The sequence below is a fragment of the Coturnix japonica genome, chromosome 15 (genome assembly GCF_054131305.1).
Source record: "Coturnix japonica strain WE chromosome 15, WE-NBRP24, whole genome shotgun sequence".
Lineage (NCBI taxonomy): Eukaryota > Metazoa > Chordata > Aves > Galliformes > Phasianidae > Coturnix > Coturnix japonica.
The window spans coordinates 15,291,855-15,312,903 of NC_140677.1; the positions used below are offsets into that span (position 1 = coordinate 15,291,855).

The 21,049-nt window shown below is 37.9% G+C and overlaps 1 protein-coding gene across 3 annotated transcripts in view; it reads right to left on the bottom strand.

The window, feature by feature from the left end:
• IARS1 (isoleucyl-tRNA synthetase 1) overlaps nucleotides 1-21,049 on the bottom strand; it is a 68,807-nt gene that overhangs the window by 14,494 nt on the left and 33,264 nt on the right. For all 3 annotated transcript variants that reach the window (XM_015874661.3, XM_085517029.1, XM_085517030.1), the window contains 12 exons: nucleotides 20,357-20,483; nucleotides 16,690-16,763; nucleotides 16,001-16,195; nucleotides 14,996-15,082; nucleotides 14,326-14,409; nucleotides 10,882-11,029; nucleotides 8,488-8,608; nucleotides 5,931-6,022; nucleotides 5,493-5,570; nucleotides 4,921-5,042; nucleotides 1,930-2,032; nucleotides 1,629-1,712 (listed from right to left, as the gene is read on the bottom strand). In XM_015874661.3, the coding sequence (XP_015730147.2) occupies nucleotides 1,629-1,712; nucleotides 1,930-2,032; nucleotides 4,921-5,042; nucleotides 5,493-5,570; nucleotides 5,931-6,022; nucleotides 8,488-8,608; nucleotides 10,882-11,029; nucleotides 14,326-14,409; nucleotides 14,996-15,082; nucleotides 16,001-16,195; nucleotides 16,690-16,763; nucleotides 20,357-20,483 (1,315 nt within the window). The remainder of the gene's footprint in view (nucleotides 1-1,628; nucleotides 1,713-1,929; nucleotides 2,033-4,920; nucleotides 5,043-5,492; nucleotides 5,571-5,930; nucleotides 6,023-8,487; nucleotides 8,609-10,881; nucleotides 11,030-14,325; nucleotides 14,410-14,995; nucleotides 15,083-16,000; nucleotides 16,196-16,689; nucleotides 16,764-20,356; nucleotides 20,484-21,049) is intronic.

A 21,049-nucleotide genomic window follows, 5' to 3' on the forward strand; every position in this document is an offset into this window, starting at 1 on the left:
CCTGTAATAAAAGGTGGGATGGGGGGCTGGGTAGTTTGTGTTACTCTGTACTTATCTTCTACAATAAGGATCCTTTATTAGGCTAATGTCTCTTCCTCAAATAAGACATCATTCAGGAGGTATTAAACAGGGAAGATCATCTAAGCAACTACAAAGGTGCTGTCATTCTCCAAGACTGGGCTAGTATGTACTCTGTGTATAGTCACTGAATCAAGAGCCACATATAAATGCACACAGACTGCATAAGGGCAGGATTCAAGTGAACAATCAAGATAGACCAATACAGAAGATATGGTCATGAAATAATCCCCAGTTTATACTCTGATGCATACATTCCGCCCAATATCAAACACCAAATGCATGCCTCTAAAATTCTGGTTTCTTAGCAAAGAGCTGTTACTTGAAATGCAATTCTTTCCTTCCAGTGACACATATAAAAGACATGGTCTACGGTGAAAGACCTGGGTGACAAATAACCATCTACCCAAACAAATGTCTACTACAGTGAAAAGAAATTAAGGCTGCTCAGCAAGACCAGTATTGCTTAACAAGTTTTCCTTCTTTCCTCACTGCCTTGAAGTGGTTCTGAAAGGCCTCCAATCTTATAATGGAGATTTTTACTTATTGTACTTCCTGTACAGTGATGCAATTACAAAGCCCCTAGGCTGCTAGCTGTGAAAAATGTCATGCATCATAGCTCACTATATCAAATGCACCATCATGATAAATTTAAGATAATATTTAATTTAATTAAGAACTTAATACCATTGTTTTGCAAGTTGTTTTCTTCTAGATGCTGATGCCTTACAAATTCCAAGGCAGACTTGGCACCACAAATTATTTAAATTCATCACTGCAACTGAAAAACATCTCACTATTCCCCCCTTACTGTTTGATTCCTCATATATCACTGACATAAAAGTGCATATAAAGTCTATTTGTAATGAAATGTAATTGAACATAAAGCCCAAAAAAGCATTCTCTACATACAATCTCTTAAGCAATCAAAATTTAATAGGCTTTGTGCCTTCAGAAACAGCTGCTAAAATGTAGTACTGAATTTTAAAATATTTATTTTATACTATAAACATCCAAATTAATGAAGTGTATTCATAAAAAAAAACTTTTTTTAATTTCACTTCTTAAAAATACTATGTATTGTAAAATGACTGACCAAAAGCAGAAAGTCCAGCCAGTTTCAGCAAGTTAAGCTCAAAAACAGGGTTTCTTTTATTTTTTAATAACAAGGCTTTAATCCAAATCAAGATGTAGAAGTAGGGCAGAGGCTGCATTTCTCTAATGGTCACATATTAAAAGAGTACTGCAGCAGCATCCAGGAGCAACCAATTGTCCAATAGTCTCTTAATTACTCAATAATGTGTGTTCCACACAGTCAGTTTGAGAGAGGAAGTACATCTCAGTACTACAACCAACTGCCTACAGATCACTGCCCATCTACCTTCACTTCTGCACATCATTCCCACTGATATCTCCTTTCATTACATTACAAACTAATTTTACCTACTGAATAATTACCACAGACAGCGTGGGAAATTAGGGCTTTGTTCCTTAAGAAAACTTACTAACATACACAATCCATTTCAATGTTACTGTCACAACATTCTTACCTCAAGTATGTACTTCTCTAGAGACCTGATGTTCTCCAGAGCCTCTGGGTCTTGATGGATAACAACTACTTCTTTCAAGGGATACTGGGGAGAGGAACAAAAAAAAACAACAAAAAATTTTTATCCTTCCTAATGAAAGTAACAAAATTCAAATATCATTACATAATCATTTGATGTAATTCACTGTTGAATTCTGTCTGCTAGTCCAACCTTAATTATCCTGTTTCCCCAGGCTTATTCCAAAATTAAAAAGCCATCACATACTCACAAGGTACTGGTAAGAAGCATTAGGAATTCTAACCTTTACTGGAATGGTTTTTCTGTCTCTGATTACTCGTCCAAGCTCAATAACAGACTGCAAACAAGAAACAGCACTTTCAATTTTTCTGTCGATCAGATCCTCCCTAAATTAAAAAAGGAAATGTTAAAACGCTTCATCAAATCTGCGTTTGTTTGAGCAGATTTAAAGTCTTTCACATAATTCCCTGAAATTTCCTACAGGTGACCCATAATGCCCTGTTTGAGACTACATGGAAAAAGAACAAACACATTTCTCTCTTTGTGGATAAAATGGAGAAATAACTCACACTAAGACAAAATATAAAAGCTGTTTTTAAACTCTGCTTTATTAGAACCTCTCACAAAACAGATGATGGACTGAGTCATTACCTGTTTTATTAGTACTCAATAAAATTAAGATTTGCATTCTTAATATTATAAGAAGATGTAAAAAGGGATTATAAATAGAATATTTGTAATGACAATGAAATACCCATAATGGAACCAACTCGCTGGATCTCAATTTATCTTTTCCAGGAATTCTATGTACTACAGCTTGATGTTTTAGACAGTCCTGTCATCTTTTCTGGCTTTATCATTTTAACACTCTTCTATTCTGAGGCAGCTCCCCTCCCTCTCCTTTTCTTTTCCTTTAGTAAGCAGACACACGTGTCTTGTTCCAAATGTACTAACATCCAACAGATCAGAGAACAAGGTTTTCCTGATTTCTTGAGGAGCTGCATAATTTGAACAACTCCTTTAAAACTGCCCCGGTGTTGTATCAAAGGTACCGTTGTGAACAGGACAGTTGGGAATATAACAAAGTTACTCTCTGTATTGGAATGAATAATCACAGATTTGATAATGATTGTTCAGGAAAAAAAATCTGCTAAAGCAAGAGTAGTTCCAGACAGCCACATGTTCTGCATTAGGGCATCAATTAAAATATCAGTACCTATTCTGAAGCTTCTGTTTTTCCAAGAATTAGGACCTATGGCAGCCTGCACAAATCTTGGAAATACGTGGATCGCACAATGTAAGATTTAACCCCCACAAAGGTTTGAATAGCACAACGTAGCAGTATTTCAATCTTACTTGCTGTTATTTGACAGCACTGCAGAGCAACAACATGAGAATAGCTTTGGTGGTTTGTATGAATGCCCATAAATGCAACCAAGCAATACTTCTATGGGCTTCATAACACACATATTCATTCAAGGTCAGTTGTGAAAGCAGCCAAGTCCATCAGCTTTTTCAGTGCACAGCCATCATATTGTCAGAGGCTAAAGAAACATTTTCTAAAGCTACACCAGGGAAGTTTCTCACACCTCTTTCTTGGCTAACAGTATTTTCTTCACACAGCCATCAGAAAAACACTCCCAGAAGAATAACACAACAATGTGCTTAGCAACTTGAGGTGAAACTAAATCCTCAACAATAATTTAGCTCTGAAAACATGTCTTTCAATCAGGCAAAGGGAAAAATTGATATGCAGGGGGTCCAGTAAATTCTTCAAGCAGACAAAAACCAAAGTAAATACAGGAAAAGGGAAAGCTGTGCAGCCACTCAAATGCATATGTCTGCATAGTGCAGCACTAACAGGAATAAGAGAGGCTACTAAGCCACTTCTAAACACCCATGCTAAGTATATGCCTGATCTGAGCTCCTAAAAATCAGCTCCCTATCCTTCTATGCTCCAGGAACATAAAAGCATTTCTGATAACTCAAAAGCTTCACATTAAATTTCACATTCTTTACAGCACTTTGCCAGAGAACAGAAAATCAGCTCCATCATTACAAGAATCTCAAACTCCTTGCTGCAGGAGCTCTCACTACTAAAGCAAGCAGAAAGAACATAAGCCTTCATCAAAGGTTATACAGCATCCATAAAAGAAACAACATTGCTACAAGGTTTGAATTCTTAAACTAGCACGTAAAAGATCAAGGTCATCTCCTTTATCCTCAAGAGTTTTTGAACTGAGCTGCAATTCAAAAGGAAGAGGAAAGTGTGGCTCTCTCATACCCAGCAACTAATAGCAGACTGAAGTGCAGGCACCAACTTAATGAACAAACGTAACACCAAGGCACTAATGAGTTAGTGATTACTGTAATATAAGTGTCTTTTGGCTGGACAGAAAAAAACCCCACCCCATTCTTTAGGAATCAAATTCTAACTAGATCAAGTTGATAATCCAGAGCATATGTCCAATATAACCCTCATGGAGCTAAACCTTTCTGAGACGTGCGAGACAAAACAAACACAAAAAACCCTGACCCATTAACATTCAACAAATGATCCATCCGGAAAGCTCTCCCGTATCATGCATTCTCTCACAAGGAAGTGGAAATCTCCGGACAATGGTCCAAATTCCTGATCAGAAGCCAGGAGAACTCGCTCTACTGGCTCCATATGTGGCCCACTCAAAACAATAATTCTAATCCACATGGGATTTGGCATCAGCATTTGCTCAGAAAGGCTGAAAGATGAAGCAACTCCAGCATTCTTGCAATGGTAGGGCATGCAAGGAAGTTTTATAATCCTTTTGGGTTCCTCATTGGTAGGCATTTTAGGCTTTTCGTCAGCACTTTTTGAAGAATAAAAATGATATTCCTCATCCATATGCAGAGAACACTGAGTGGGAAGTGTGCATTCCTCCTAAATGCTTTCCATCTTATCTCTACAACCCTTTAACCAAGAATTCCACTGCCTAAATGCAGAGAGAAAATTCACATTCACTGTCAAAGCTGGGAAGTGTATTGCTAAAGACATGTCCTCCTATAGAAAAGGGGCTAACAACCAGAGCTTAATCAAACTTGAACATTCTTTGCTTGTATGAAAAAAAAGGTCTGAACTACCATCTTAAAACTCTTCCTGACACAAAGGAGCCATTCACGCTATCAAAGCAGCATTTTCCTGTTTATCACACCAGTTTTAAACAGACTTAACTGGAATAATAAAAAGCAGGAAAAAAAAGAATGAAAACCACTTTGCCCCACAACAGAAACCTCTTACCTCACTGCAGGAAGCATGAGGTAGTGGATGCTTTCAGTATTCCTCTCCTGAACTGAGGCTGGATCAATAAGCGTCTTCAGATTCTGGTACATCAGTTCAGTGATAAATGGAGTATATGGAGCCTGTAATGTTGCATTAATTCATTATTATTTCTTTATTGTTTGTATATTATAAATCAGTAACACTTATGAACTGCATAAGGACAGCTCACCAAAAACGGAACGCTCAGCGTCTCCAGCACAGAACTATGAAGTTACTCAAACAGCAGAGTGAAATAAATGGTAATACTTATCGACCAGCTTCCTGAGCTTCAGATGCCTGCTTACCAGATAAGAACTCCTAATGTCTCTAAGCCAGGTGAAATTTGCTGAAACTCTTTAAATCACCATTGGCCAGACAAGCCAAGAAAAGGGGAAGGTAGGAAACAAGCAAGCCGGCAGCAATACACCTCTCCTCATGCAAGGAGAGAACTCTATACCTTGAGTTTCTATGAATGACTCAAAAGATGCATGCTTCTAGATTAATTGCATTTTTAAAAGTCAATTCGTTATAGTTGGCTGTAATTGTCTTACCATAAGTCTGCACATGGAAAACAAAACACTGAACAAGGTTTCCAGGGCCATAATGCAGTCCTCGGTCCCATTCTCACCCTATTCAAAGCATTTGTCAAAATTAATAAAAACATAGTGGGGAAAAAGAATTAACCAATCCCCATGACAGAATCATGACATGCATTTCAGTTAATTCCCAGGATTTCCTATATTAATGCAATAAAGTGCTTTTCTAAACTGTATTCATTTTGTTCAACCCCATCCAGCAAGAGAAACCAAGTTATTGCCCATTTTGGTACTCGGTCGGTTTTCCTCAAATCCATGAGGAAAAAAGACCCATTAATTTCTCATTTCCACTGTCAGATACAAACTGATGATACTTTCTGCTGTTTGTCAGATTTTTATGTATCACAGACCTGGACTTTGCTTACAGAACAAGACACAGAAGTAGATGCGTACCTTCAGTCTTCTGCGATTCATTCTCACATACCAGTTGGTCAGAATGTCTACAAACTTCACTAACCGAGGGACTACGGTGTACAGCCTGTAAGCTAGAGGGGAAAAACTTTACTGTAGGTAACACTGGCTCCCTCCATCAAGCTTCTCACTTAAATAAATACCTTATCATTAACAGCTCTGGTGATAACATCAAGCTTTATCAGAAACACTTTTGTTAGTAAGATTAAAAATGTGATTAAACATACTATTAAGTTGAGGCCACATCATTGTTTCATGCTTCAGGACAAGTATCTGCCACTAAATTACTTCCCTAATCCTACACAAACATGCATTATAGAAGCCTTATGCTTTTATTTGACTTGCAAAGAGGATAGTGGATAAGAGACCATTAATCGTGAAGGATTTGACAAATCCTAGATTTGTACATGCTATAAATACAGGCGAGTCACCACGAGTTCAACGGAAATTACTGTAGAATCATAAGATGAAGTTTTATTGTCAGTTACTGCCAGCATCTTTTTTGTTGGCCAGATTCAAAATGAGAGACCTATTTCAATTAATTCAGGAATTTGCACTTTTAAAATTGTTTTCCTAAGAAACACAATAGAAAAGAAGACCATAAAGTAACAGCAAGCCTGACAAGATAGGAAGATAAACATAAATGTATTTTCAAGTTCAGTGCAACATGAAAGCATGGAGAATCACCAGCCAAAAAAAAATAGAGAGCAGCTCATCAAGAGCACCACACTGCAATGAGAAAAACCTCCAGTTGTGAACAAGAGTGATTTTCTTTTCCAGCTTCGAAAGCTTAAATATTACTTACTTTTCTAAGTTAAACCTGTGTGTGACTTCTTGAAAAAGAAGTTTTTTCACCTCAATTTTGAATCAGTTTCATTAATCAAATCAACTACTGAATAAAAGGGATCTTTAAGAGCTTTGTTACACTTGTCATCGCATTTTCTAAATAGAAACGCCTTTAAGGTAGAGTGCTGGTATTTAAACCTAAAAAAGAAGCCCTCAGGAGAGTCATGCTGTGATAGTAAGAAATTATTTATAGGGGAATGTGCTCTTCTGAGAAGTCACAGAATGACTTAGCTTGGAAGGGCCCTTACAGTCCACCCAATTCCAAACCCTGCCATGGACTGGCTGCTGGCTGCCCACATCAGGGCCCCCTCCAGCCTGGCCTTGGGCACCCCCAGAGATTGGGCACCCACACCTCTCTGGATAAACACCCAGCTCTTTTCTAACTATGATTTATGGAGTTAGGAGGCTGGTTAGAAAAGCAGGAAGAAACAGTAGACATTTAACAAGAGATTCAAGTTTGCCTGGAAATACCCCTTTTCATTAGCCTCATCTTTCCCTAAGAAACTCAAAACAGATCTCTAGCTTCTAGCTGCAATCATCTTCCTACAAATACTATTTCTGTACCACCTCCATACTAATCCCAGATCTCAGGTACACACATACTTTCTACTCTCCCCCAGTTTTCCTTTATACAAGGGTCATGAAAACTTGCATCAGCTCCATTTTGTTGGGTAACACATGAAACTCAGTGCACACCACCATCATTTGGTAAGGAGGCTCCTAGGAAGAGCTCACATTTCTGACAGACAAAATTCTGTCCTCCATAGCTTCCCATCCCTTCAATGGGATATTTTTAGATGACCTCACCTAAAGTTTTATTACTAAAATAACAAGCTTGATTTACTGCAGCAAGATAATCACATTTAAGTACTTGGTGAGAGTGAACGTGCCAGGCTAAGACAGGGAACACAAGAGAGGATTGATGCGGAAGAGGATTGCCCTGTATTCTTAACCCCAGCTTTATCTATCACCCCGTTAATGCCTTCCTTCCCCAGACCTAAGTACACCTGTGGAAGGCTTCTAAAAATTCTTCTGAGGGCAACTTCAGATCATTGGAATGGGGGGAGTGTTGGTTTGTTCATAAATAGTGACTAGAATGTTAAAAAGCCACCTCCCTTCCAATGCTAAGGAACCTGGTGCCTTGAAAGATCCCAAAAAGCTTACTGATTTGACTACTCCAAGGGCTCTTTTTAAAGCTAAGTGGTATCCTAACAAATTCTGTCCCACTTTACATATTTCCCAGTATGATTACAAATAAATCCTTACAATGTAGGGAAAAGTTTGTCAGGTGTTGCTCAAAAATACTTATTTTTAGCTGATTTAATCACTGGGCATTTTGGTGCTGATTGCACTTTTTTGCAGCTCCCCCAAAAGTTCTTTCATTTCCCCTTTGCTGCCATCTCTTAGCTACTATAATAGTACTATCAGTTGTCCCAGTTGCTTCAGAAGTTATAGCTAGAAGATGCAGCACCAAGTTGACAGGATTAGCTGTGACAAAAGCACCTCCTTACCTTTCAAAATCTCAGCATAGCAAATTCTGTGTCCGCACCCACAGAAACAACATTTGATATACTACACAGTACACAGTTTTATCCATGTCTCCAGTAGAACATGGAAGTCTGTGGATGAAATGCCTTGTTCTCTGATCAAAAATTCAACTCACATACACACACCCAACCTAACACATGCATACCTGCCATTTCAGCTTTGAAGAACCGAATGAGCGATTGGGTGAAAGAAAGGATCCATTTATCCATGATGTTATTGCTCTCCTTAACTGTGTTCTCATTGTAAAGGAATTCTCTTCCTTCATCCTATCATCAGCATAAAAACACAAAACACGTTTTCAAGTCATAGAAGTTTATATTCAAATCTTTGTATCAAACCACTTATTAAGTCCCCAGTACCTTGTCACCTCTGCTGTGTTACACAGTTTCCTAAGAGAGAAAATTAACTTCCAGAAAGACATAAGAAATAACTAAAGAAAATGAGGACTTCCACTGCTCCTGATCTCACCACTCACCACTTCAGCTGCAAAAGAGGCCTGTTATTTGCATCTGTTAAGCAGACAAAATGTAGCACAGCACACAACAGTATTCAGTGGTTCCTTCCCTGCTTGCAGTGTAAATCACAGCTCCCAGACACAGGGTAGGGCTCTCAAATTTACATAACTCTTATCTAGAGCTCTGAAATATTTACAAGGAATATAACAACCAGGATGAATTGTATTTATGGGAATGACATTTAAAGGATATAATTTTTAAGAACACGTGACAATTTCAGCAGGGTGAAAAAACAGAAGTAACAATTCCCACTGAGAAAACCGAACAACACTGGTAGGATTTTAGGCATCCCAATGTAAACAGTGCACTCTGTTGCTTACCAGAACAGCAACGTTTGCACCCACCTGAGAAATTTCATAGCACTTCACTGATTCTGCAGGATACTGTAAGCGAGGCCATAAGAAAGAACAGCATCCAGTGCACAAACTGCTTCACCTCCAATGGTATTTTATGACCAGTTGAAAATGGGGCAGGGAGGTTTGCTGTTTTTAAACTGTATTTACTGTTGGGTTTTGGAAGTCTTTGCACTTGGTCTTCCCTCAGAATCCAGGTAAAAACTCTGCTTGGATTATTTAACCCAATCATGCACTTACGCAGTATAAAGGAAAAGATTCTTAGAATAAAAATGTATCTGTGCACCCAGAAGTGCAGCAATCCCAGAGCTAGGTCAGCAATCGTTAAACCAGCTTCAATTATGGAGGTAATTACAGTAAGCAGGAAACTATTATTAGACTTCACCCAGAACAATGAGATTGTAGTTTCTTACAGGAGGTAAAACACAATGAAAAAAGTTGTTAAAATCTGAGCATGAAATCCAATTTCAGCAGTATCACCAATGGCTCATTATTTTGCCTCATATGGTGCAAAGGAATGGTTTCGCTGCATATAAAGAAAGCTTAAATCTGCTGAATCACCAAAGCTATTTGCTTAAGCACCTGGACTTTCCACTGGGGTCTTCCATCCCCTAGTTGGCTGCTCTTGCAAGATTTAATGGGATCACAGCAAAACACAGCAAAGCACACATTAGATAATACAAAGGTTAAACAAAAGCTGAAATCCATCTGTGGGCAATGCACAAGGTTGTCTGATAAATGCTGTCTAGGGATCCTGAGAAAAGATTCATTAAATATTAGGCTCTGAAGCTACCAGACTTCCTTCCCAAAAGGGGCTGTTAAAAAGATAAAGTCATTTATTTAAGTCATCCATTTACTGTATTATTTATCGAAGTCAGCCGCCTTTATGGCTTCAAATGGCAGCTCTCCAAAGTGATTAAACTGCCACTGTAATCTCGTGTGTACTACAAGGTTGGGACTTTTTCCCTTACTCCCATGCAATTCTGCACAAGATGGAACCTTTATCACTAATATTAGCTGAAAAAATAAAAATGGCTTCAACAAAACCTATACAACATGCATGCAAAGTCTTCAATTCAGAAGAAATATTACTATAGGAAATATTCATCTTCCTTTCATTCTAAAAGCACAGAAACTCATGTAATCTACCCAGAATTTTTACTTCAAATGTAATCTACAAGTCCAAAGCATTATTGCAAATGATTTACCTTTCTTTCCATTTCTAAGTTACATTTAATTTTTAAAAATAATTAACTGTCACATTACAGAAGGCAAACATATTGCTGTGACTTATGTACTGTGTCAAGTATTCCCTAGTTAAATACTTTTATGCAGATTCATAATTAAAGTCACAGAACATGAGTTAGTTCAAGAAATTCTCACAGCAGCTGCTGCTGAAAACACCTTTCCTTTCTTTACTTATTTGCACTTCTATTTGTTTTAAACCTGTGTGCTATTAAGCAATGTTCTCAGCGCACAGGAACCTGCAGTGTGAGTACAGGCAATCTGAACTACCTTGGAAGTCAGCTCTGCTTTGAGTAAGAGGCTCAATACCAGGTGATCTACAAAGAACTCTGCAAACCTAAATCTCTCCGATACTGATCCACAGTAAAAGGGGAAAAAGGCACAAAACCCTTCCAGTTGGCATTACCAGGCTTGAGGCATCCCTACCTTATGTTGCAGGATGTGAACATTCTGAACTAGAAAGCGATATGCATTGTACCAGGGCAGGAAGACGTCCTTCAATATGTCCCTTACTCCTTCCTCCTTAAATCTCAAGTTTTCTGCTCTTACCACTGGAGAATTGATAAGGTACAACCTGAAAACAAGAACATTTAAAAGCTTTAGACTGCATGAAGTAACAAAAATGTGTAAGCATACGGTGAATTCTAAGAGCCACAGAGCAAGAGAAAGACACTCAAAGGAGCAATCTCAGACTAAGAACCTTAAAAAGGACAATACTGTAAGCAAGTTACATTCTGAACATAAGGTAAACTAGGTTTACTTCCTAGTGCCACAGGATTACTTTTATAATCAATATATTTTTATATAAGCCAGTAGCTCTTCAGGACACATTCTTGGCTTCCATGCTGAGTTCACAAAAAAATAAAACCACCACCAGACCAAAACCAAAGCACACAACACCATCACAGACCATCCATTTTATTCCCTGAGACAAATTGGTGTCTATCAAGATAACTTAAGAAGAAACCAGATCTTACTCAGGTATCATAAAACTTCAATAAGAACTTGATTTAAATATATTTCATTTAACTCTCCAGCTTCAAAATAAATGAACAGAACACTTCTAGGAGACTTTGCATTTCTCAATAAAAATGAATTTATTAACTCATTTCCTCATGTTTTCTCAACATTAAAAATGGTGATTCTAAACTAATCTATCTTCGCAGACACTTCTTTTAGGAGGTTTTAAAAACTTAATGTGGTCTGACACAGCGTATTCAAGAATACCAGACCATAAATTCCTTCAGAGAGGGCTCCCTGCATGAAAATAAGAACACTAAAAGAGCTGTCTGAGCAAACAGACCGTAATGCAGGAAGATCAGCAGAATAGAAATGGGCATTTTCAGAAACATATTCCAAAAAAAGTATTTTTAAACATGATAGCTGAATTCAGATTATGGATTTAGAGAAGCAGAGAACAATCAGCCACGATAACAAACTAGTAAGCCCTTACATGAAATCAGAATTTATAAGCATGCATTTAACCAAACCTCCTATCACCATTATTTGTATATGTACTTATCACTTGTTTGTTTGAGAAGACAAACATAACTTCCAACCTAATCTGAGAGCTACTCTGGCACTTGGGCAAAATCCAAACCCAGACTTGCTGGCTGTTAAGGAATTTAGGAACAAAGAGCACCACGAACTGCATCCGTTATCCATCACAGGAGGCAGCAATGTAAAACTAACGCCAACTCTGATGTATCCATTAAGCTGCACCTTCGCACCCACCTCAGCAGCACCTTCTGTAGAACCTGACTTTGAGAAGTCACAATGACCCTGCCAAGACAGCAACTACCATACGGGAAAGAGAAACGAGACACCTGATGATGGAGGACAGTTTAGTTAGATGATGTAACAGTTTAGTTAGATCTAGTGATATCAGGCAATGGGCAGAAAGCAAAACCTTCTTCAGATCACACCAGTATAAGGAGCTGAGGGAACAACACACAGGAAGTAACACAGTGACCTTCTTTTTATCTCTCTAAAGCAGCAGCCTTTGTTATTTGTTCTGCATTTTAAGAACAGAGAGTATATAACAGCAATGCATACCTCAAAACACAGGAAAGCAAAGGGACAGTAAGAATTATGGCAAGAAAAATATTTTTCCAATATAATTAACACCTATCCAACACTGGAAATATAGAAATCAGTTTTTGTCAATTCTTACAGATTTCACATAGCACACAAGCTTCAGGAAACATTAAATTGGACTGTTAAATTCACTGAGCCATCAAGCTCTTTATTTTATTTTCCCATTCCTTTCTATATTCACTTAAGAAACTTACATGAATATTTTCTGTTCATCTGTTTATTAAGTTACTGCTAGAAATATTTGAGAACTATAGTTAAAGTGTACAAATATTCTCTATTTATATGCATGTGTGCATACACACACACTCACACACGTTATGCAAAAGCTAAAGAAACTCTGCAGGGAAACAGTGCCAAGGAAAAACTCAATTGTAGCTTTTTCTATAAACAGAACACATCAAGTGCTTCAGTGAATAAGCACAGACAACTGAATCACAGAGCTCCTTCCATAAATGAGCCTGGTCTGTAATGCTTTTTACTCTCTATGTGGGTGTAGGTATAAATAAATGTGACATTAAAGAATGAGTATACAGGCAGAAAAATGAATTAGCTTTTCAGAAAGCAAAAAACATGAATAATGGAAGTGTAACTTCTGGTGTTTCAGATTTAAAACCAAAAAAGGCAGATTGCTTCAGCTGAAACATCACTTGTGATTTAAAATCTCTGCTATGAATAACTCAAAGTCTTTTCACTCATTGTTCCAGCCACAGATTTGCTGACATTCTGCTAAACAGACCTTGACTATTTTTGAAGAACAATTTGATTGAATTTGAGAAATCTATCCGACACTCTGTTATGAGCATATACACAAAGATCATTTACTAGGTTTTTAAAATGCTAAAGCTTGAAAAAAATAAAGATCTCTGCATCCATTTTTGTTTTTAAATCATCTAGAATGCAGCAAGTGTCATACACAAATAAAAACCCCCAGCACACAAAGCTTTTATTTGGACTAATCCTTGCAACCTTCAGTTGTAGCATATAATGAAGTGTGTGACAGCCTGTTTTCTTATATATAAACAGGATTACGTGGCTCTTGAGAAATGCATGAGTAGTATACTCAGTTATTAACACGTCTTTATTGCACCTTTATCTCAAGGTACTACTTCACACACCTAGTTAGAGTACCTAGACAAAGTACCAGGCAACTGCATAATTACATTTATACATTTGTATGATTTTAATGAAACACTTCAGCTGTGTGCTTAATCTCTGATAGGACAATTTATATACACACAGGAAGCTGCACTGCTTCTGCTCTTCAGTTTTTACTGCTAAAAGTATATACTGTGTACTTCTACCAACAGAAAAAGAAAACTCTCCCCTGCTTCTAAAATGCTAATATAAGCAGCAAACAAATCTGGGTGCTATGCAGCAAGTGTTCTGTAACTACTTAGCAGAAAATTAATAGGACTTAACCATACAGATACCATTCAGCACTCATTGGGTCACCTCAAATGATTAGCTGCAGTAGCAGGCATGCCAGCCTGAGCAGTATTGTCTTATACAAACAACTGGAGACATTTTCAGACAAAAATTCTCCATTCAACACAACACCTTCAGTCTGTACCAGCCTGGAAGGAAGATATAACAGAGCAGGCACTAAGTACTGCCAGGTTCTTTAGGTCACCTGCTCAGCTTGTCAGGTCTGGAGTTTTCCAAAACCTACTGTCTTCTTACTCCTAAGAGTCAAATGCTTATGAGCAGCCCTACCGGTACACATATAAACAGTAAACTAGAAGAGATTTAACACTAATTTCAAAGAAATCCTACCTTAGTGCATCAGCTCCATAACTATTTACAATTGCCATTGGATCAGGATAATTCTTCTTCCTTTTGCTCATTTTTTGGCCATCGCTGGAAAATACCAGAAAGCAGAAATAAATTCACAGAATTCACACAATAAATAAGCAAGTAAAGAATTCCTTCAGATGCAGCTTGGATTTTTCCTGTCCTACTACATCCTTGATAACAAAGACATAACACAGCAGCACACCACTTCGCTTGTGACTGTTAAACAAATGCAAGCATCAGAAGACATATCTAAAGGACCCCAAGTTACATATTCAACCAGTAAATCCATCTTCCCTGGAAAAACGGGGGGAAGCCCACTTGTTTTAAGTCACCCAGCAGCAAAATAAGATGTAATTTTAAATAAAAACTACATTTGATTCCCTTTTATTTTCCATCTACAACTACACTTCTAATCTCATTTGCTCTGCAATCATAATGTTTGTTTCCAATCCTTTCCTATCCTGACTTGCTACTCATTTTCTCTCTCTAGGAAAGATAAATCCTACTGGAAAGCAGCAAGTGCAACACACAGCTGAGATGTATAAACCTCATGCTCTTGAGTTCACGTCAGGTTTAATTTACAATTCTCGGGGACTTAAATGAAGTATTCTTTGAACACAAATCAGATTGGGAAAGAACTCATACCAACCTGGCAAGAACTAGGCCATTTACAATTACATTCTTGAAAGGAGGTCTTCCAAAAAGGGCAGTGGACAGCACCAGCAACGTGTAGAACCTGAAATAAGACAACATGTGACTTTAAATATGCTCAGCTAGAATTTGCGCACCATTCATTATGACTGAAAATCTCATCACACTGCTGTTGTACCCTGTCAAACTTGAAAATTACATATGTGGAACATACTTAAACGAAAGAAGTTGGTCTACACATTCCAAAATAGTTTTATCAAAAGATGTTACATGCAATTGGAAAAGCTGGCATCTGTGGGTCTGCAGCTCTGCAGAGGTTGCTGAGTGCATTACTGCATACACAGCTTACATGACAGCTCAGATGCTTATCCCTCAGACTGGCTTTTAACTCTCAAAATTACCACCATTCACACTGCAGGATACAAATTCTCTCAGTTAAACTGCACTGTAATTGCATGAAATTCAACAAACGCTTCTCCACCTGCACACAAAAGCACCATCTCCCTTCATTTTTATCCTTCTGAAGAAAACCCCTGAACACAAATACCTAAACATTTAGGCTGACGATCAATAATACCTCCCAGCCTACAAAGCTGACAGTTCATTACAAACACAGTGATGCTTCATTATCTAAAAGCACTTCACTGGCCAATTCCCATCAATTTCTGCAAAACAGGCACAAATTCTCATCATTACTGCAGGTGTACTTTCAATTAAAAAGAACAAAGTAGAACCAATAGAAGAGACTTCAACACTGCTTGCCTTCAGAAATCTGCAGTTTCTTCACAATCATGCCAATCATCTGCCCTATACAACATTTTTTACAAGAGTAAACCAAGATTGCTTGCTAGCATGTCACCTTCCAGCAAAATTTTCAGCATCAAGCTTCAGAACATGCTAAGAAAAAACATCATAACTTAGCTATGTAACACTAGAGGATCATCCAGATACAATAATTTGCTGGATACAGGGTAACATTGCAAAAATTGTGACACAGACTTACCATCCTCGGGTTTGGTCAATGCCTTCAGCAATGAAGTCAGCAGGAAAAGCATCTTCAAGTTGTTTTTTGTTTTCAAATGGATAATGCACTTGTGCATAAGGCATGCTTCCACTCTCAAACCAGCAATCAAAAACTTCAGGGACTCGGTGCAAATCGCCTTTGCCACAGCGTGAAGGGATGGTTAAATGATCAATACTATGGGAAAGACAAAGACTAAGTCTAAACAATAACAAGAATTGGCACAAAAAGTTAATATTATGGTTGCATATTAGACATGACAGGAGGCTTTAGTTTCAGTGATTCTTCTACAGGCACATCCCTAGACATTTTCTATAACTTAGAAGTATTTAAGAGATTTTGTATTAACAGAGTCTAGGACAGAAGAAAGAATCACACACGCTTATGTTGGAGGGGACCTTAAAGATCATTTAGTCACAACCCTCTGCCACAGGCAGGGATGCCAACCACTGCATCATGTTGCCCAGGGTCCCACCCAGCCTGGCCAGGAATGCCTCCAGGGATGGGGCACCCACAGCATCTCTGTGCAGCCTGTTACAGTGCCTCACCACTCTGAGGAAAAATATTTCTTCAAAAAAAAAAAGTTGTTTCTCTTTTTTCCCAAATCCTGGGCATTGTTTCACATAACCATTCAACTACTTCTAACAACCAGCGAACAGTCCATGACTGACCTTTCCCGATGGAGATCGGTGACTTTCACTCCTGACAGCTCTTCCAGTTCCGCCATTGAACCAATACAAACTACCTGTAAGAGACAGAACAATCAGTCTGTAACTTGCACTTGGTAGCACCTTTTTTTCCCTCCTGGAGCAAATGAAGGAGTTCATGTAAAGAAACCAGCAAAAAGCTTCAACAACAGATTTTACATCAACATCATGAAATGATGATGAAAGAAATGATTCTGAAAAACTAGGAGGAGAAGGAATTTTTTTCTTTCTTGTTGCAAGCTTAAATCATTTGCTCTTCCAAGCACTTATGACCTCTAATTGACTTGCACACTGCCATCTTGCTATGGATTTTGGGTCCAATCCCTTTTGCTATCAAGTGCAATATACAAGTGCCATGGAAAAAAAAAAAAAGATTTTTGACACACATCTGACAAGGAGGAGTTCAATATACCAACACAAAGAAGCTGTAAGTAGGCTGGAATTTTTTCACATAAAATAACTTGCAAGATTGTTCTTGCATACAAGCAGTCAGCAAGCTCAACTTCTACAGCTAGTCATAAACATATGTATATGTATACATAGTGAAATCATGAGTATCCAAAAGGTTTTCGTTTACTTAATTCCACAATGCTGTCATGAATTGCAGAGATGATAAAAAGCAGTTTGATTTGGTTCTTAAGCCATGATTTTCCCAATCTGATTCAACTGCTGATCTGCATTACTAATCAGTCTTCTCACATTATTTTTGAACTGTAGATTTTTCTGTTATTTACCTGGTTTATTTCTCCATAGGAAGTAAATACCCCAATGATTACGATAATCAAGTCTGCAGTCGGTACAGCGACCCACGCAGGGCAACTGATCCCAGCTGGAAACATCCCTTTACCAACCAACTATTTTTTAATCTTGATTAGTTTGTCATTCACCATGTGACCCCATAAACATCAGTACAAGTCAGAGGGCAGTGGGTGCTTAGTTCAGTACTGCTAGCAGAAAAAAGGCTGTGGGATTTTAAAATCACTAATTATTTATTAACTGCAGCATAGGTAAAAAAAAACACCCTCGACACCACAAATGCTTCATCTTGCAAACCCCAATAACTGAGAATACAGCATTTACAAAGCACATTCTGGGTAAAAAGCTGCCCACTACTTGTTTTCACCAATTCTGTCAGTACTCAAGTAAGATTCTCAGCATCAGGCTGAATAAACACTCAGAGGTCAGCAAGGCATGAAGCAAGCAGAGTAGGATTTGGGGCTGCTCAACCATGTTTCAGCATCATTGAAACTTAACATGAAATCAGAGGTCAAGGTTAAATACTTACAAGACATTCATTAGCACTTTACTTATGTAAATTAGGTCTCTCCATGTAAATCAGAAGAATAAAACCATCTTGTAGCAATCTTTAATAAGCGTTAGCTTTTATTAGTTCCCTATTTCAGCTCCATTAAGTACCAATAATCCAAGAATGGTAACTGTTCATAGAAAGAAATAAGCCCATGAAGTGCATTGCTGCTCCACTGAGGCATTCTGGGATCTTTCAAGATAAACTTATAACCACCAGTCATTGAAAAGAAATGACTGCTGAGGTCAGCTGAAAGCCATGTTCCTAAAGCAGCCTCCAAGCAGACTGGGAACAGCTCTGAAAGAGTTCCCTCCCACTTCAGCAGAGCACAGCTGGAATCCTTTTGTTCCAAATCTGCAATGCAGGACTGGAGTGCCCAGAGTAGAAGAGGTCTCACAGGTGAAGCGAGTGACAAGCAATGAAATAACCCACAAGAATTCCTGTTATATCACAAAGTATTTCACATTATGATTTGTAGTCAAGTCCTGTAAAGTGGACAATGTCTACTTTATAAGCTTGTTGCTTCACTGAAAAATAAAATTACCCATTCCAAGTAAGGGGAGCTCCTACACTGAGAAAAGCATTAAGATTTGGGAGCTTAAAACATTAAACTGCAAAAATGTGGTAACAGTCAAAAGCTTTAAAAATTAAATTCCATTATGCACCTACCTTATAATTATGCTAAAATAAAAAATAAAATATAAGCTAAAATAGAACTGTGGGAAACCAGGTATTGATTTGTAATAAAATTCACTTTAGTACCAATTAATTCACCTTACTGTGCATTAAATAAGAAACTGTTACTACTTCTCCAAGATTTAATATGTACAGCATAATTGCATGTGACAAAGTGTTCTTCTGAGAGCAATACATGAAGAGGAGCTTCAGCAATCTCATATGACACTAGACTGCACTAAAAATGCTGTGAGGAAACCGCCTGTATGAGAACAGATGTCACATAGATACAAATACAGTGAGGATTGATGGAACACTTAATAGTTTTAAAGTTATACCTAAAAAAAGGAGTTCATACATAAAGCTTGAAATTTAGCCTGGTCTGAAAACCATACTCAACTACTGAACCATATATGTCATTCATCTCTGGAGAACACAGAAACGTATGTAATACCTACAGCTAAAAACAACACATATACTGCTGTTTCTATCATTATTCAAGAGCCTGAAGCCCTAAGGAATATATGCAGTTAATTTCCAAGAAGAGGTCAGTCTTATAACCTACACGTTATACCATTATTAAAACAAACAAATCTACAAAGACAAAAAACTATCTATGTACACAGGGAACAGGATATAAAATGTGATATCATTAGGAGCATGGAGTGGAAGTGTAGGAGTAATGCATCCTTTACAGAGTCTTTTCAGCTGTAGAAAGAAATCTCGAGGCACATCAGCACAAAACTGAAAGCCTTTCCTCCATCTAAAGAAAACCATTGTAGTGAACACAGCACTTCAATTTTAGCATTGATTCAAATCTTCTGGGTCTAAACTGCCAGCCCTCAAATTAAACTCCGACCATTATAAGGGAAAACAGAAGCACACTTGGTTTACTGGTAACTTACAAGCACACTCACAGCATAAATACCACCCAAATGCCAAGGCATGAGAAACGTTCATCATATGGGTCTAATGGAACTAGTCTGTGTGGAAAAATGAGGGGAAAAAAAACTTCTTGCACTGAGAAACAATTTTTTTTTAACTTGCTATCTTAACACTAAGGAAATGCTATTACCACAACTGTCTGCAAGTATTCACTTGAGCAGTGAACATCCATTCCTAGCATTACTGTTACTTGCTTTCATCATTTCTCTTGATTTGCCTTTTTTACTTCCTGCTACACTCACACTTGTAGCAGCACCAATATGTATTTTCATATCTCTGCAGTGTTGGATTTGCTTTTACACCTTCAGCAGTTCATTTGGCTTCAAGTAACAGAGTAGCACGATTTCAAAAATGCACTGAGAAGACTGACTAAAAGAAAAATAAACCTCTTCCTCGCCATTTTCTCAATGCATTCCTATTCCGTCAGCTTTCTCGTCACAGAAAATTCTTCCAGCAAAGATAAGATGAATGTTAACACTGGAGAAAAAAGTAAGAAAGATTTCTTACCGTTTTCAATCAAAAGCAATGGAAACATACAAATGCATGCACAAGTACATAAGCATATATTCACCACCCATTATAGATACACGTTCCATTAAGACACAATAAGACTTTACACTGTGGCTGCTGCAGTCTTTCAAAATTAGCAAGAAATGCATAAAACAGAGAGCATTTTCTTCTGAATGGAAGCTTTTGTTTTCCTACCTCTTCAAAATCAGCACTGACCCACAGTGGGATGGGTGTTCCCCAATACCGGTTTCTAGATATAGCCCAATCTCGTGCATCTTTCAGCCAGTTGCCAAAACGCTTCTCCCTTACGAAATCTGGAACCCTGATCCAAAAACAAGAGAAATATCAGTTTACCATTATATTCAATCAACAAGGAAACTAATAAGAACATGAGTATTTAATTTCATCCACAAAACAATTCATTTCAGAACGCTGCGGAAATGGGAGCACATTCAAGATAGCACAGTGGCTATTGCAAGGCTTATGAATTCACTGCTCAAGCAGGAATAACATTACTTCTGCCCTTCTTTGATCTTGAAACAAGCTATCGATGTCAAAGTCATGACATTTATTTTATTCTACAATGAGTCAATGAAGATATGAGTAACAATGGACCCTACAAATATATACAATGTCCAAAAGCTCTCAGGATAGTCCAGCACTGGAAAAATCATGGCTGCTCTCTGGAGGTTTGAGAAGTCTTGAGTAATGACATTAAAATACATCCTGCATTACACGTGGGCAGCCTATTCTGGGCACTGCCAGGTTCTGTGACGTGTTAAAAGCTAACCTTTCATCCTATGAAAGCTCAAAGGTTAACATGAGAATCTGATGTCTACCAAGCTTCTCTGATGTGCTAATTGCCCTCATGGTTTAGTGAGGAACTGA